Consider the following 17,771-nt stretch of genomic DNA (forward strand, 5'->3'; position numbering starts at 1 on the left):
CATAAAAGACAGAAACAGAAAATACTCCGAATACCAAAAGTGTAAAACCGAAGTAGATAAACAACCCAATAATAACAACCTCAAATCACTCCTTTCAACACTCAAAAAGCAATGCAATAAATTAAGAAATAAGGCAAACAACCTGACTAAATCCTTAAAAAAAAATTACATTAACGATAAAATAGAGAAAAACACAAATAAGCTACGTGAGCTCTGGAAAATTCTCAACAACCAGCTTCTTCTGGATGCAGCCAGAAACTTAAAACCAGACTCACCAACATCAACATCAAGGAGGGTGACTCCCTCATTACAGACAAAATGGAGGTAGCAAGCAGACTCAACACCTTTTTCACCAGCATAGCCATAACTCTAGTTAACAAGCTGTCCCACCACTCTGGCCGTTTTGGTGTAGAACACATTAAAGCCTTCTACAGAAAGCTAGGAGTAATCAACAACAATTTCAAATTAGAAATGGTCTCAGCTGGCGAGGTGCTTAATAAATTGAGCGCGCTCCACCTAAACAAGGCCACCGGCCTTGACAATATTCCCTCCAGATTTCTCAGGGACTCTGCTACCACCATTGCTCCTATCATCACACACATAATTAACCTCTCAATTAAACAAGGCCAAGTAACCAAGGATTTCAAGATAGCAAGAGTAACCCACCTTTTCAACAAAGGTAGCAAATTAGAATTTGGTAACTACCGACCTGTTTCTATTCTCAGTTCCATTTCGAAAGTAATGGAAAAAATAGTTTATGAACAGGTCGATAGATACCTTGCTACTAATAAACTCATGTACAAATTCCAATCCGTCTTCAGAAATAATAAATAAATAAATAAATGGGTTGTACTTGTATAGCGCTTTTCTACTTTCAAGGTACTCAAAGCGCTTTGATACTACTTCCACATTTACCCATTCACACACACATCCACACACTGATGGAGGGAGCTGCCATGCAAGGCGCTAACCAGCACCCATCAGGAGCAAGGGTGAAGTGCCTTCAGGACACAACGGACATGACGAGGTTGGTACTAGGTGGGGATTGAACCAGGTATCCTCGGGTTGCGCACAGCCGCACTCCACTGACACATGCCTTCTCTATCTGACCGACCACATCAAACATGAGGTGGACGCGGGCAAATACTGCGGCATGGTCATACTGGACCTTCAGAAGGCCTTTGACACCGTAAACCACGCTATACTGTTGGATAAGCTCAGAGCAATCGGATTTGATAAAACCTCATCGAGCTGGATGCAATCTTACTTGGAGGGGAGGAAACAGGTGGTAGAGGTGAACGGCACCGTGTCCCCCCCCTCTCAGTAAGCTGTGGAGTCCCCCAAGACAGTATATTAGGGCCTTTATTGTTCCTAATATACGTAAATGACATGTCATCAGCATGCGACTGGGAATTGTTCCTGTTTACGGATGACTTGGCCCTGCTGGTATCCGGCAAGGACAAGTCACAGGTGGAAAAAATCCTCAGTGCTGAACTCCTTAGTATTTGCACCTGGCTCGCTGACAATGAACTATCCATACACTTAGGTAAAACGGAATCCATCCTATTTGGGTCCCATATCAATCTCAAGAAAGTCAGTGACTTCACTATAAAAGTGGGTGACATTGTTATCACCAGGAAAGATGAGGTCACCTACCTAGGTTTCATTCTAAAGGCTAATCTTTCCTGTGATAAAATGGCAACCAAGGTAATCAGAAAGGTCAACCAACGAACAAGATTTCTCTACAGAATCTCCTCTCTGGTCGACAAAAGAACCTTGAAGATTCTAGCGGGAACTCTCGTTCAACCCTTTTTCGATTACGCTTGCACCTCCTGGTACCCTAGCACCTCCAAAACCCTCAAATCTAGACTCCAAACATACCAGAACAAGCTAGTCAGGTTACTTTTAGACCTCCACCCCAGATCACACCTCACTCCAACCCACTTCTCCAAAGTGGGCTGGCTCAGGGTGGAGGACCGAGTAAAACAACTTGCACTGAGCCTTGTCTATAAAATCCGCTACACCTCCTTGATACCGAAGTACATGGTACTACTTCCTTAACGTAAATGACCGCCATAACCACAACACCAGGGGGAGTTCCACAAACCACGTTAAACCCAGATTCCGATCTAACAAAGGTCTAAACTCATTCTCCTTCTATGCACTCCCAACAGGGGTAAAAGAAAGTGCATCTCTATCCTCCAAAACAACACCTCCAGGCAACTTCAACCCTTGACTAACACCCTCCTCTGTCACCGCCTGCTGCCATCTTGTGGTTTGTGTTCAGTTTGCCTTTGTTGGTGCAGCAGACCTGGTTCTTATTGTTTGTCTTCTTCCCAGAGTTCCTGTCTTTTCCTGTGGGCGGAGTTGTGAGACGTGCACAGCTGTGTCCAATCAGCCTCACACTATTTAAGCAGCACCTTTTCAGCTGGATGGCACTCGGCAATTCCACTCCTAGACTCCTGTTGTATGAAGATTTCTATGCTCCTTGTATTTATGCTTCTTACCTTCTTGGCTATTTCCAGTGTCATCCAGCTTGGTATGTACTTTGTTAGTTTGCACGTCTTGCAACTCCGACCCAAGTTTAGTTAGCTTTGTATATTAGCTTTTGTTCTTTTTGTCACGGTGCTCTTTTTCGCACCGTCGCTTTTTGTTACATTCTATTTGGACTATTGTTGTGAGTGCTTTTTGGTTAGTAAAGAACTATTTACTCACATTCCATCTGCATCCTTGGGTTCCTCTGTTCTACTTGTAATTGAATTGTGACAGAATTGCCGAGTCATATTATGGAACCCGCAGATGAGAATCAGATCCAGCGGGCCCTCATGGCCCATGGTCGACGAATAAGTGATCATGAACAGACTTTGTTGAACCTGACAACGTTTGTGCAGGAGATGCATACACGCTTGTTGGTCCCTCCCCCGCTCCCAGGCTCAGAGGCTACTCAACCCGCAGCTGGAATCTCTTCTTACTCGTTCCCCTCGACATCGGGTTTTCCTACCAGGGAGCCCAGCATACCACATCCGCCCAGGTATGAGGGGGACTTTGGACAATGCAGACTTTTTTTATATCAATGCTCTTTAGTTTTTGCACAGCAGCCTCACACATATACGACAGACTCCGCCCGTGTGGCATATGTACTCAGTTTACTGGCTGGAAGAGCAGCACGCTGGGCTATGGAGGTGTGTGAGAGCAAACCCGAACTTCGTTCCAGCCTACCCCTGTTTTCTGCTGAGCTGCGCAGCGTCTTCGATCACCCAGTGAGGGAACGAGAGGCAGGAGGCCGCCTCCTCGCTACATGCCAGGGGTCCTCCTCTGTGGCAGACTATTCAGTCTCCTTCGGGATCCTGGCAGCGGAGAGTGGCTGGGGGGAGAGAGCATTACGGGGAATATTTTTGGCTAGTCTTAGCCCCCGTATCCAAGACGAGCTGGCTGTCCGAGATGAGACCCAGACCCTCGAGGAGCTCATCTCGCTCTCGATCCGATTGGACAACCACCTACGAGAGCGACACGCCCAGAATGGGAGGGGTCCTCCACCCACCAGAGGGCAGTCACCTACCAGCTTCACACAATCTACGTCCAAGCCTCAGGTGTGGTCGCTTCCGCTTTCTGACTGCAGTGCCCCGGAGGAGGGGCCAGAGGGGGCCATACCTATGCAGCTGGGTGGCAGCCGCCTGTCATCAGCAGAGAGGAGTCGTCGGCTGAGGTTGCAGCTATGTCTGTACTGCGGAGCTGCAGACCACGTCGTTGTTCGCTGTCCTGCGCGCCCCAAGGGGGGCCGTTCCACTTCCACCGGAGATCTTCCACGGGGGAGTTTGCCACCTTCGCCGCATGCTCCTGTGGCAACGTCTGCATCTTCTACGGTGGGAAGACTTCAAGTGGAAGGTACTCTGTCATGGGTGGGGGGTTCTTGCCCTATTAAAGCACTAATTGACTCAGGGGCTGATGAGAACATTATTGACAGTGGGCTTGTGGAGTCTTTAAATATTCCTTCTGTGTGTATTGAACGTATTAAGAATGTTAGCTCACTTGACGGGCGCCACCTGGCTAATATTACTCATCAGACACATGCCACATCCCTCCTTACTTCTGGTAATCACCGTGAGGAGATTAATTTTCTGATAATGCCTTCTCGTTCAGCACCCGTAGTTCTTGGAATTCCATGGTTGCGACGTCACAGTCCCAGTATAGACTGGACCACACCTAAGATTACTAATTGGAGTATTTTCTGTCATAGTCACTGTTTGCGTTCCGCTTCGTCTCCTACTAAGCCTGTCATTCTTCCCAGTCTTCAGCCCCCTGATCTTTCACTGATTCCTGACGAATATCACTCCCTTAGTGATGTTTTTTTGTAAAGACCAGGCTACGTCGCTACCCCCCCACCGCCCGTATGACTGTGCCATTGACCTCCTTCCAGGGTCTCCACTACCTTCTTCGCGGCTGTATAATATTTTGCGCCCCGAACAGCAGGCTATGGAGGAATACATCTCCTCATCTCTCACCGCCGGACACATTCGTCCCTCTTCCGCTCCGGTGGCGGCAGGGTTTTTCTTTGTTAAGAAGAAGGATGGTGGGTTGCGACCGTGTATAGACTACCGAGCCCTTAACAAGATTACTATTAAGAATAAATACCCTCTTCCACTGCTAGAATCTTCATTTGCTCCCCTGCATGGGGCGGTAGTATTTACGAAATTGGACCTACGTAATGCGTATCACCTCGTGCGCATTCGTGAAGGTGATGAATGGAAGACTGCTTTTAACACACCGCTTGGCCACTTCGAATATTGCGTCATGCCATTTGGCCTCACAAATGCTTCTGGTGTTTTTCAATGTTTAATTAATGATGTACTCCGTGACATGATAGGCCGTTTTGTGGTAGTCTACTTGGATGACATACTTATTTTTTCACGCTCCATTGAATTACACCATCAGCATGTCCGTTTGGTCTTACAGAGACTTTTGGAGAACCGTTTATTTGTCAAGCCCCAAAAGTGCACTTTTCATTCGCCCACAGTGTCGTTTTTGGGATTGATTGTTGAGAGGGGGCAGGTTAAGCCAGACCCGGCTAAGGTCCAAGCGGTTGCAGACTGGCCAACACCGTCCTCCAGGAAGCTGCTGCAGAGGTTTTTGGGGTTTGCTAATTTTTACCGGCGTTTTATTAGGGACTTCAGTAAAGTAGCTCAACCGTTAAATAAATTAACGTCCGCTAAGGTTCCTTTTGTGTGGTCTTCGGAGGCTGACCACGCTTTTCGACGCCTTAAATGCCTTTTTACCTCCGCTCCTGTGTTAGTCCACGCTAATCCTGATCTCCCCTTTTTTGTCGAGGTGGACGCATCGGACACCGGGGTAGGGGCTGTTTTGTCCCAGCATTCCAGTTCCGATCAGAAATTGCACCCCTGCGCCTTCTTCTCCAAACGCCTTTCCCCTGCGGAGAGGAACTATGATATCGGGAACCGAGAGCTTCTGGCAGTGATCCTCGCCCTTCAAGAATGGAGGCACTGGCTGGAGGGTGCCAAACACCCCTTCATCATTTACACGGATCATCGGAACCTAGCCTACCTCCGCTCTGCCCAGCGTCTCAATCCCCGCCAGGCCCGGTGGTCCCTCTTCCTCACAAGGTTCGACTTCTGTATCACTTTTCGCCCTGGCTCACTCAATGGAAGGCCTGATGCCTTGTCTAGGATGTTCTCTCCTCCGACAGAAGACACTCCCCCAGAGACTATCCTTCCTCAGTCCCGGATCCTTGGCGCAGTACAGTGGGAGGTAGAGAGACGTGTGTCAGAGGCTATCAAGGACTCCCCATCACCTGCTGGATGTCCTCCTGGCCGCCTTTTTGTGCCAAGAACTCTACGTGCAGAGGTCTTGTCGTGGGCTCACACCTCCAAGATTGCCTGCCATCCAGGTGCCAGACGCACGGAGTTCCTGCTCACACAGCGGTTCTGGTGGCCTACCATTCACACCGACACTAAGAAGTTTGTGGCTGCATGCCCTGTTTGTGCCAGGAGCAAGGCTTCTCATCAAGCTCCTGCAGGGTTGCTGCAGCCCCTTCCCATCCCCTCCCGTCCATGGTCGCACATCGCTCTGGACTTTGTCACAGGTCTACCCATCTCCAGGGGCTTTTCTGTCATCCTCACTATAGTAGACAGATTCTCTAAATTCACACACTTTGTCCCCCTTCGCAGACTTCCCTCTTCCCTGGAGACCGCCAAGCTTCTGGTCACCCATGTGGTTCGACTTCACGGGATCCCCATAGATGTGGTGTCAGACAGAGGTCCTCAGTTTTCATCCGCTACATGGAGATCCTTCTGCAACTTGTTAGGGGCCACTGTCAGCATGTCATCAGGGTACCACCCACAATCTAATGGACAGTCGGAAAGAGCCAACCAGGACTTAGGGGCGGCTCTGAGATGTGTTTGTCACCAGCATCCATCACTGTGGTCCACCTATCTCCCATGGGTGGAGTATGCCCGTAACACCCTCATCTGTTCATCTACTGGCCTGTCTCCTTTTCATGTGGTGCATGGTTTCCAACCTCCCATCTTCTCCTCTCAAGAGGTCGAGTGCACAGTTCCCTCCGTGACTACCTTCCTGCGCCGTGTGCACCGTGTGTGGCGTGATACCCGTGCCGCCTTGTCTCGTACGGCCAGTCGGAACCAGATCATGGCAAATCGCCATCGCAGACCAGCTCCCGACTACAAACCCGGACAGAAGGTTTGGTTATCATCTAAAGACATTACACTGCCAGGAGAGTCTAAGAAACTGGCACCTAGGTTCATAGGACCATACGAGGTGAAGCAGATGATCACTCCCGTCACAGCTCGACTCAAGGTACCCAAGTCTTTTAAGTCTTATCCGGTCTACCATGTCTCCCGCCTAAAGCCCGTTGAGTCGAGCGACCTTAGCCCTCCACTAGTGTCTCCCCCAGCTCCTCAGCAGGTGGAGGGTCATCCAGCCTATACTGTCAACACCATTTTGGACGCCAGGAAGCGGGGTAGGGGGGTGCAATTTCTGATTGACTGGAAGGGTTACCCGCCAGAGGATCGTTCTTGGATTTCACGTTCCCTTATTATTGATGAATCACTAATTTCTGATTTCTATCATAGATTTCCCGGTAAGCCAGGAGATCCGCCAGGTGGCGTCCGTTGATTAGGGGGGGAATACTGTCACCGCCTGCTGCCATCTTGTGGTTTGTGTTCAGTTTGCCTTTGTTGGTGCAGCAGACCTGGTTCTTATTGTTTGTCTTCTTCCCAGAGTTCCTGTCTTTTCCTGTGGGCGGAGTTGTGAGACGTGCACAGCTGTGTCCAATCAGCCTCACACTATTTAAGCAGCACCTTTTCAGCTGGATGGTACTCGGCAATTCCACTCCTAGACTCCTGTTGTATGAAGATTTCTATGCTCCTTGTATTTATGCTTCTTACCTTCTTGGCTATTTCCAGTGTCATCCAGCTTGGTATGTACTTTGTTAGTTTGCACGTCTTGCAACTCCGACCCAAGTTTAGTTAGCTTTGTATATTAGCTTTTGTTCTTTTTGTCACGGTGCTCTTTTTCGCACCGTCGCTTTTTGTTACATTCTATTTGGACTATTGTTGTGAGTGCTTTTTGGTTAGTAAAGAACTATTTACTCACATTCCATCTGCATCCTTGGGTTCCTCTGTTCTACTTGTAATTGAATTGTGACATCCTCCTTCCACATCCCACCTCCCCGGATTGTAAATAACCAAATGTAAATAATCAAATGTATTTATAATGTATATACTTGTTCTTATGCTATCTGAACTCACTATGTTCTCTGCTCGCTGTACATATCCTACCAAGTCAGATGTCCACTGTTTCAATGTCCCTTTCTCTGATGATGCAATTGTTGATGACTGAAGTGCTGTTATCAATCAACCCCTCCTCATCCCACCCCTCAGATTGTAAATAATGTAAATAATTCAATGTGTATATACTCTGATGATTAACTTGTGTGATGACTATATTATGATGATAGTATATATTTGTACCATGAATTGATTTACGTGGACCCCGACTTAAACAAGTTGAAAAACTTATTCGGGTGTTTCCATTTAGTGGTCAATTGTATGGAATATGTACTGAACTGTGCAATCTACTAATATAAGTTTCAATTAATCAATCAATTCATATACCTAATTACATATAGTACAGCGATACATCAACTTAAGCAAAATGTCATTCCACAACCGAGCTCGTAACTCAAAACACAAATCAGCTCATTCCATTGAAATAAATTGAAACTTGTAGATATACTGTATATATTACAATACGATGTACAGTACTAACTAGGACTAGGAAACTGTTGTTTAGTTGCACATGCACGCAGTTGTGTGCACCAAAGGGAATTCTCGAGCGTCTAGTTTGTTGAGTCAGGACCAGACTCAACATAACAATCAAAATGGCGATCCAAAGTTTGGATTTCAGGTGATAAAACCTGATATGGAGAACGTCTTCACAGAATGTAACAGCTTTTTTTTTTTTTTTTTTATAGTATTCCAGATTTAGGTCTAGGCTCTGACTGGGCCAGTGTCCTGGTGACAGCATTGTTTTGTGTATTTGCTAAATACTTTGCAGCTGGAATTACTCTTCATCTACAGCTTTCTAGCAAAGGACAAAAGCGCACATTAGCACCACCACTAAAGAGGGTTTTTATTGTTGTCTGTTTATGCCAAACTTCCTCCCTGCCGTTTTAACAAGCTACTTTTTACGATGAGTAGGTGTTCTTCTAATGATGTTCCTATAACATTTTGGGGAGAATCCAGCCTAATGGTGTCATAAAAGAATCTCTTGGGTTAATAGTGTGTGAACAAAATTAGCAACGTGAATGCAGAGCCAGAAACTTTAAGTGTCATTACATTTAGAGCTAACATTTAAAAGCCAACTCTCATATGCTAATATATTTGTGGTCAGCTTGCAATTGTCAGATCAGGGAAATAATTCTGGATCACAATAAAACTTGACCTATAAATGTTTCATTTCACAAAAGTGTGTACAATGTTTGACAAATATTAATCTCAGGGCATTCAATCAATCGCAACTGGACTGTTTGGTTTGTCTTAGAAGATGTTTCGCCTCTTAGGCTTCATCACTTCATGATCATAGACTTAGATTGGTCTGATCTAGCCTTAAACTTAGATTGGTCAGATCTAGTCTTAGACTTAGATTGGTCAAATCTAGTCTCAGACTTAGATTGGTCAGATCTAGTCTTAGACTTAGATTGGTCAGTTCCAGTCTAGCAGCTGGTACCAATACCTCAGTAGGCTTCATCAGTTCAAGTTACTAGCTTAGTCAGCCAAAGATGTCCGAGTTAAAGGAAACGGAAGGTTGTCTTCTTTTAATGGATTTATTACAATCTTTGCCAGTTGGGTAACGTTTGCTGTGGTCTGGAACAACATGGCACGCAAAAAACTATCACATAGAGATAATGTGTCATGAGGCATACAAATATAAATTAAATACACAGAGGGCATAAGTACCGTATTTTTCGGATTATAAATCGCAGTTTTTTTCATAGTTTGGCTGTGGGTGCGACATATGCTCCGGAGCGACTTATGTGTGAAATTATTAACACATTACTGTAAAATATCAAATAAAATTATTTATCTAATTCACGGAAGAGACGAAGCAAATGTCAGCAATCGTCCCACACACGTCAACCAAAAAGAATTCGGCGAGGGAGGGTCATGGCAGAAGTGCATTGTGGGTCATGGGATGCTAACTGCTATATGCTACTGCCGTAGCTATTAAAATGGATAATTTAAAAAAAAACTGAGAAGGGCTGAACAAAAATGGCACCGAAAAGGAAATCTTATACTGCAGATTACAAGCTGGACGTAGTGAAATATGCAGCAGAAAACGGCGATTGAGCAGCAGAAAGAAAGGACGGTAGCAGCGCATACCAGGAGCGACAACGAGGCAGAAGATTTAATCGGATTTAGCGATCAGGAGAGACAGATTGCTTGGTAAACGTATAGCATGTTCTATATGTTATAGTTATTTGAATGAGTCTTACCATAATATGTTACGTTAACATACCAGGCACATTCTCAGTTGGTTATTTATGCGTCATATAACGTACACTTATTCAGTTTGTTTTTCACTATTCTTTATTTATTTTAAATTGCCTTTCAAATGTCTATTCTTGGTGTTGGATTTTATCAAATAAATTTCCCCCAAAAATACGACTTATACTCGAGTGCGACGTATATATGTTTTTTTCCTTCTTTATTACGCATTTTCGGCCGGTGCGACGTATACTCCGGAGCGATTTATAATCCGAAAAATACGGTGAAGGAAATTAAATGAGCTAAAATATACCTACAATCCATCCATCCATCCATTTTCTTCCGCTTATCCGAGGTCGAGTCGCGGGTGCAGCAGCCTAAGCAGAGAAGCCCAGACTTCCCTCTCCCCAGCCACTTCGTCCCGCTCCTCCCGGGGGATCTCGAGGTGTTCCCAGGCCAGCCGGGAGACATAGTTTTCTCAACGTGTCTTGGGTCTTCCCCGTAGCCTCCTGCCAGTCGGACGTGCCCTAAACACCTCCCTAGGGAGGCGTTCGGGTGGCATCCTGAGCAGATGCCCGAACCACCTCATCTGGCTCCTCTCAATGTGGAGGAGCAGCGGCTTTACTCTGAGTTCCTCCCGGATGACAGAGCTTCTCACCCTATCGCTAAGGGAGAGACCCGTCACCCGGCGGAGGAAACTCATTTCGGCTGCTTGTACCCATGATCTTGTCCTTTCGGTCATAACCCAAAGCTCATGACCATAGGTGAGGATGGGAATGTAGATTGACCGGTAAATTGAGAGCTTTGCCTTCCGACTCAGCTCCTTCTTCACCACAACGGATCGATACAGCGTCCGCATTACTGAAGACGCCGCACCGATCCGCCTGTTGATCTCACGATCCACTCTTCCCTCACTCGTGAACAAGACTCCTAGGTACTTTAACTCCTCCACTTGGGGCAAGAGCTCCTCCCCAACCTGGAGATGGCACTCCACCCTTTCCCGGGCGAGAACCATGGACTCGGACTTGGAGGTGCTGATTCTCATCCCAGTCGCTTCACACTCGGCTGCGAACCGATTTAATGAGAGCTGAAGATCCTGGCCAGTTGAAGCCATCAGGACCACATCATCTGCAAAAAGCAGAAACCTAACCCTGCAGCCACCAAACCGGATCCCCTCAACGCCCTGACTGCGCCTAAAAATTCTGTCCATAAAAGTTATGAACAGAATCGGTGACAAAGGGCAGCCTTGGCGTAGTCCAACCCTCACTGGAAACGGGTCCGACTTACTCTGCTCTGACACTGATCATACAGGGAGCGGACCGCCACAATCAGACAGTCCGATACCCGATACTCTCTGAGCACGCCCCACAGGACTTCGAATGCCTTCTCCAAGTCCACAAAGCACATGTAGACTGGTTGGGCAAACTACCTACAAATGAGGCATAATTATGCAATACGTACGCTATATTGCCAAAAGTATTTGGCCACCGATCCAAAGGCTGAGAATCAGGTGTCCACAGGTGTATAAAATCAAGGCATGGAGACTGTTTCTACAAACATTTGTGAAAGAATGGTCCGTTCTCAGGAGCTCAGTGATTTCCAGCGTGGACCTGTCATAGGATCCCACCTGCGCAACAAATCCAGTCTTGAAATTTCCTCGCTCCTAAATATTCCAAAGTCAACTGTTGGCTTTATTACAAGAACATGGAAGAGTTTGGGAACAACAGCAACTCAGTCATTAAGTGGTAGGCCACGTAAACTGACAGAGGGGTCAGCGGATGCTGAAGCGCAGAGTCAGATGCTACAGACCTTCCAATTACCTTCCAATTAGCCCACGTACAGTACACAGAGAGTTTCATGGAATGGGTTTCCATGGCCGAGCAGCTGCATCTAAGCCATACATCACCAAGTCCAATGCAAAGCCCCGGATGCAGTGGTGTAAAGCACGTCGCCACTGGACTCTAGAGCAGTGGAGACGTGTTCTCTGGAGTGATGAATCACGCTTTTCCATCTGGCAATCTGATGGATGAGTCTGGGTTTGGAGGTTGCCAGGAGAACGGTACATTTCGTACTGCGTTGTGCCGAGTGTGAAATTTGGTGGAGGAGGAATTATGGTGTGGGGTTGTTTTTCAGGAGTTGGGCTTGGCTTTTTAGTTACAGTGAAAGGAACTTTGAATGCTCCAGGATATCAAAACATTTTCGACAATTCCATGCTCCCAACATTGTGGGAATAGTTTGGAGCGGGCCCCTTCCTCTTCCAACATGACTGTGCACCAGTGCACAAACCAAGGTCCATAAAGACATGGATGACAGAGTCTGGTGTGGATGAACTTTACTGGCCTGCACAGAGTCCTGACCTGAACCCGATAGAACACCTTTGGGATGAATTAGAACAGACACTGAGAGCCAGGCCTTCTAAACCAACATCATCAGTGTGTGACCTCACCAATGCGCTTTTGGAAGAATGGTCGAAAATTCCTATAAACACACTCCGCAACTTTGTGGACAGCCTTCCCAGAAGAGTTGAAGCTGTAATAGCTGCAAAAGGTGGACCGACATCATATTGAACCCTATTGGTTAGAAATGGGATGGCACTTCAAGTTCATTTGTGAGTCAAGGCAGGTGGCCAAATACTTTTGGCAATGTAGTGTACATACAGCTACCCTAATTAGCATGTTAGCTTGCAGTCATGCACTGACCAAATATGCCTGTAGCACACCACACAAGTCAAGAACAGCATAAAAAGTTTGGTGGACAAAAGGAGACAACAACAAAGGGGGATTTCTAACAATTAGGGAGGTTTGTGTCATGTTTGTCCCCCTACAAAAACCCTATTAAAACAAAAAATATATTTTCCTCCACCTTTTTCCACTTTCATATATTTTTTAAAAAGCTTCAGGGAGTCATTAGGGCGGCGCTAAAGAGTTGAGAAATTTAACCGACGAACAGTACTAACTATATTTTCTAGTGATGGGTCAAACGATACAGAAGCATGGTTCCATTACGAAACACAAGAAGTGATACAATCTTCCTCAGTGCCACGATGTGTGTGTCACTTTAAGAAACAAACATGTGACCGATACAGCTGCTGTGTCAATTGGCTCTAATCTCCATCATAAATTTAAATAGAACTAAGAAAAAACAAAACTATTTCAAAGTGTGGGATCATTTCATTCTTCTAGCGCCAAATAAGGTCTTTGAGTTGCATGCTGACTTGTTTGTGATTACTTTCTGCACAGCTACTCATTCAGGAAAATACGTTTACTATTAGTTTTATTTACAGGTCAAATGTGGTGACTTTTTTCATCCAGCAGATGGGGCTGCTATGAAGCACCAACACAGTATCAGTGCAGTGTCAACGCAGCCACACACTCACTGAGGCGTCTTTTACCCATCACTCCTATTTTTATGTGACAGAATAGTAAAACGCATCCCATGTGGATGGGGTACCCCAACTCACCTCTCCTTTCTCGTTCCTGATTCGTCGGTTGAAGTCTTTGCCCTCGAGGCAGATAAAATCATCCCCGGGGTGAATGATTCCACATTTGGCAGCAATGGCCCTGGCTGTGTTGATGTTATCGCCAGTCACCATCCGCACAGTAATGCCCGCTCGCTGACACTTCCGGATGGCCTCCGGTACCTTGAGGGGAAAAATTAGGGTTATCTCTTCAAAATGTGTTTGATTCATCTACTGCAGGGGTGTCAAACTCAAATACAGAGTGGGCCAAAATTTAAAACTGAACGAAGCCACGGGCCAAGGTTGAACAAATTAACCTTTTAATAGGGACCCAAACAAGTTTTGCATTGAATATTGAACAAGCAAGGCTTATATAACTTTATAGTGACATGCAAAATCGAGTTTCAAATAATAATAATAATAATGATCTAATCTGATGTGCCCAAGCCCGATACCTGGCATCTTTTCTTGGATGCTAGTTCATTAATGTCAGGGCTCAGGCTTTGAGCTAAGGCAACCTTCATTATCGAACGAAGGTGTTCATCAGTCATTATATCTCGTAGTCCACCCGGACCACAGTCTTGGCGGCGTGCCTTAAAGGCACTGCCTTTCACGTACTCTACGAGCTGTCGTCACGTCCACTTTTCATCCATTCTAACAACGTGGCGTCCCAGTCACAAGATATGTGCGGCTTCTGTACACACACACACACACACACGTGAATGCAACGCATACTTGATCAACAGCGATACAGGTTACACTGAGGGTGGCCGTATAAACAACTTTAACACTGTTAGAAATATACGCCACACTGTGAATCCACACCAAACGGGAGAACATCCGCACCGTAACACAACATAAACACAACAGAACAAATACCTAGAACCCTTTGCAGCACTAACTCTTCCGGGACGCTACAAAATACAGCCCCCCCCCCACCACACACACACACCTTGTAGCGTCCCAGAAGAGTTAGTGCTGCAAAGGGTTCTGGGTATTTGTTCTGTTGTGTTTATGTTGTGTTACGGTGTGGATGTTCTCCCGAAATGTGTTTGTCATTCTTGTTTGGTATGGGTTCACAGTGTGGCGTATATTTCTAACAGTGTTAAAGTTGTTTATACGGCCACCCTCAGTGTAGCCTGTATCGCTGTTGATCAAGTATGCAGGGCATTCGCTTGTGTGTGCGTGCAGAAGCCGCACATATTATGTGACTGGGCCAGCACTCGTTGGACTGGATGAAAATTGGACGTGACGATTTTCGGGAGGGGCACTGAAATTTGGGAGTCTCCCGGGAGGGTTGGCAAGTATGAGAATTAGCGGTGAATGCGGTGTTACCGCGGCACCGCCGCTGTATATAATCGGCGGGCCATCTCTAGTGTTAATTTGATATCGCCTCAAGGACCAAGTGAAATTACACGGGCCAGAGTTTGACACCCATGATCTACTGCATGATGGAGCAGCCAGGCTGACAGTCTCCTACCTCAGGTCGTACTGGATCTTCAATCCCGACCACAGTGATGCAGGTCAACTCCGTCACGATCTCGGCCTCGTTTTCCCAGTCGGGCTCTGGATTGGTGGGCAGGTCACGGTAAGCGATGCAGATGGTCCTCAGCCCCTCACACGCCATCGGCTCGATCACCTGGGAATCATCATTACAGCTTCAGCTAGGAATAAACCCACAAAACAACTAAACCCCCTGTGTTTAAATATGCTCTCATGATTCATCATTAGGGGTGTCCCGATACAACTTTTTCACTTCCGATAATGGAGCCTTGAGTATTGGTTGGAGCCATAGTACATACAACTACATCAAGGTTTGATCAAGTGAAATGAATCAAACAGAGAACAGTGGTCAGTGTGAAAAACACAAACCTATTTACATTAACCGTCTGGAATGGACCTATGCTGCCATTAAGTTGAAGTGGCTTGGTAATTAGTTTTTGGCGACACCTAGTGGCCACAATAATTCATGAAGTTAAGTTAAATTATTTGTTCCTGGATACTTTCTACTAGGCGTTCTGCTTTGTGTAAGTAATATACAACTATAACTATTTGAAACTTGTTTATATTGACAAATGTGATGTTTTACACTGCAATATTGTTTCTATGATTTTTTTCCACTAAGGGCCACACACTGAAAATTTAAAGCACGCGGACACATTTTCAAAACAATACAATATATGTTGTAACCTTTAGGGCTCCCCTCAATTTTGGTGAATGTTAAAGGAGCCATATGTAATAAGTTAATGTCAAGTCATCATTAAATTGCCCTGATATGTCAAAAGGCATTAATAAATCATGATCTTTCCGAATACCTCTATAACGGATAACGGTAGTTCAGCCGGGATATGCTCACTTCAAAATTAGATTTACAGCCCCGAAATATTGTTATTGTTTTAATGTTCCGCCCTCTACTGTTGGACCAATTAGAAAGTCTGTGAGTGTATCACATCCAGGTTGCCAGTTACGCACCGCCCTCTTCGTCTGGCTACTGCCACTGGTAAAGTTACTAAACATGTCAGACCTCAGTAAATCTAAAAGGCGTCGTTACGATTCTCAACTTACTCATGACAAAGCCAGGAACAAAACAAAGATTTGTATCGGGGATGCCTTTGAAAAAAGGAGACGATTGAATGCGGAGAATTCAAACTTGCTAATTTCCTCCTTGATAAGTAAGTCAGGCATTTACTTTTTCTTATTACTTGTAATAAATGGAAATGGACATTTGATATGTAAACCATATTGTCCCATACAGTCTACGATCTTGTCTTATAAAACTAGTATGTTCGTGCAACAAAAGCTTAGCATGCTAGCTAACCCTGACACATCGACATATAGCCTAATGGGGGAAATATATGCTCGTTAGCCTGTATGTCGATGTGTATTCGAAGTGACAGGGCAAAATATATTTTCAACAAATAAAACCTATGTTGGTATGGGTAGTGTCAGTGCCTATTGCGTTCTCAATATGCTGATACGCTGAGGAAATGGGTTCCAACATTAGCACGCCTGTCATCATGACAATGTGAAACGAATGGAGACAGCCAAACCACATGATGAAATAATTCTTCATTTGTGTTTGCATATTGTGGACTACATGTACCAAGTTATATGGCAATCTGAACCGTTTGAAACAGTAGTCTATAGGCATACCTTGGTCAAATGTCTCCTCTTTAGTTTTGGACGTACATTAGGCTGCTAAGCATGCTCTACTTATTTTCACCAGTATAACCATTGCTAGCGTTGGTTGCAGCTTGTTTTAGTCTTTGGTTTCTGATAGTACTGACAATAACCATATGATTGCCATTTGGTGTGATATTGTACTCAGGCGTGATGTATTTCTTCCTGAAAATAGCCTAATTTCTGTGTAAAATGTGTTGGTTAAAGATTTGCTATCGACAAAACGCTTGTCTATTCAGCTATTATGGTCCCAGCACCACAACTCGTAGTAAGAGGCAGTGGAAGTTTTTAAGTTCCTTGGAGTAGCCCAGTCGATCGAGCTTGATTCGGCTGCGTATCTCGCAACCTCAGTTAGGGAGAGAGGACTACAGAATTTTGACTGTGATTGCAGTACCATTTACTCAATCCTACCAGCACGTCTTCCTATGAGGAAGCAGGGCCTGGGGAATCTGTGGTGGGCTCTCCTATTTCTGGGGCTGAGGTTGCCGAGGTAGTTAAAAAGCTCCTCGGTGGCAAGGCCCCGGGGGTGGATGAGATCCGCCCGGGGTTCCTTAAGGCTCTGGATGTTGTGGGGCTGTCTTGGTTGACAAGACTCTGCAACATCGCGTGGACATCGGGGGCGGTACCTCTGGATTGGCAGATCGGGGTGGTGGTTCCTCTCTTTAAGAAGGGGAACCGGAGGGTGTGTTCCAACTAACGGGGGATCACACTTCTCAGCCTTCCCGGTAAGGTCTATTCAGGTGTACTGGAGAGGAGGCTACGCCGGATAGTCGAACCTCGGATTCAGGAGGAACAGTGTGGTTTTCGTCCTGGTCGTGGAACTGTGGACCAGCTCTATACTCTCGGCAGGGTCCTTGAGGGTGCATGGGAGTTTGCTCAACCAGTCTACATGTGCTTTGTGGACTTGGAGAAGGCATTCGACCGTGTACCCCGGGAAGTCCTGTGGGGAGTGCTCAGAGAGTATGGGGTAACGGACTGTCTTATTGTGGCGGTTCGCTCCCTGTATAATCAGTGTCAGAGCTTGGTCCGCGTTGCCGGCAGTAAGTCGGACCCGTTTCCAATGAGGGTTGAACTCCGCCAGGGCTGCCCTTTGTCACCGATTCTGTTCATAACCT

General features: G+C 45.9%; 1 protein-coding gene across 5 annotated transcripts in view; it reads right to left on the reverse strand.

Moving 5' to 3' along the window:
- The window catches only part of atp2b3b (ATPase plasma membrane Ca2+ transporting 3b), a 166,824-nt gene that overhangs the window by 58,120 nt on the left and 90,933 nt on the right, over positions 1–17,771 (reverse strand). For all 5 annotated transcript variants that reach the window (XM_061988268.2, XM_061988235.2, XM_061988243.2 and 2 more), the window contains exons 16-17: positions 14,957–15,115; positions 13,480–13,659 (exon numbers count right to left, since the gene is read on the reverse strand). In XM_061988268.2, the coding sequence (XP_061844252.1) occupies positions 13,480–13,659; positions 14,957–15,115 (339 nt within the window). The remainder of the gene's footprint in view (positions 1–13,479; positions 13,660–14,956; positions 15,116–17,771) is intronic.

Source organism: Nerophis lumbriciformis, linkage group LG01 (assembly GCF_033978685.3).
Source record: "Nerophis lumbriciformis linkage group LG01, RoL_Nlum_v2.1, whole genome shotgun sequence".
Classification (NCBI taxonomy): domain Eukaryota; kingdom Metazoa; phylum Chordata; class Actinopteri; order Syngnathiformes; family Syngnathidae; genus Nerophis; species Nerophis lumbriciformis.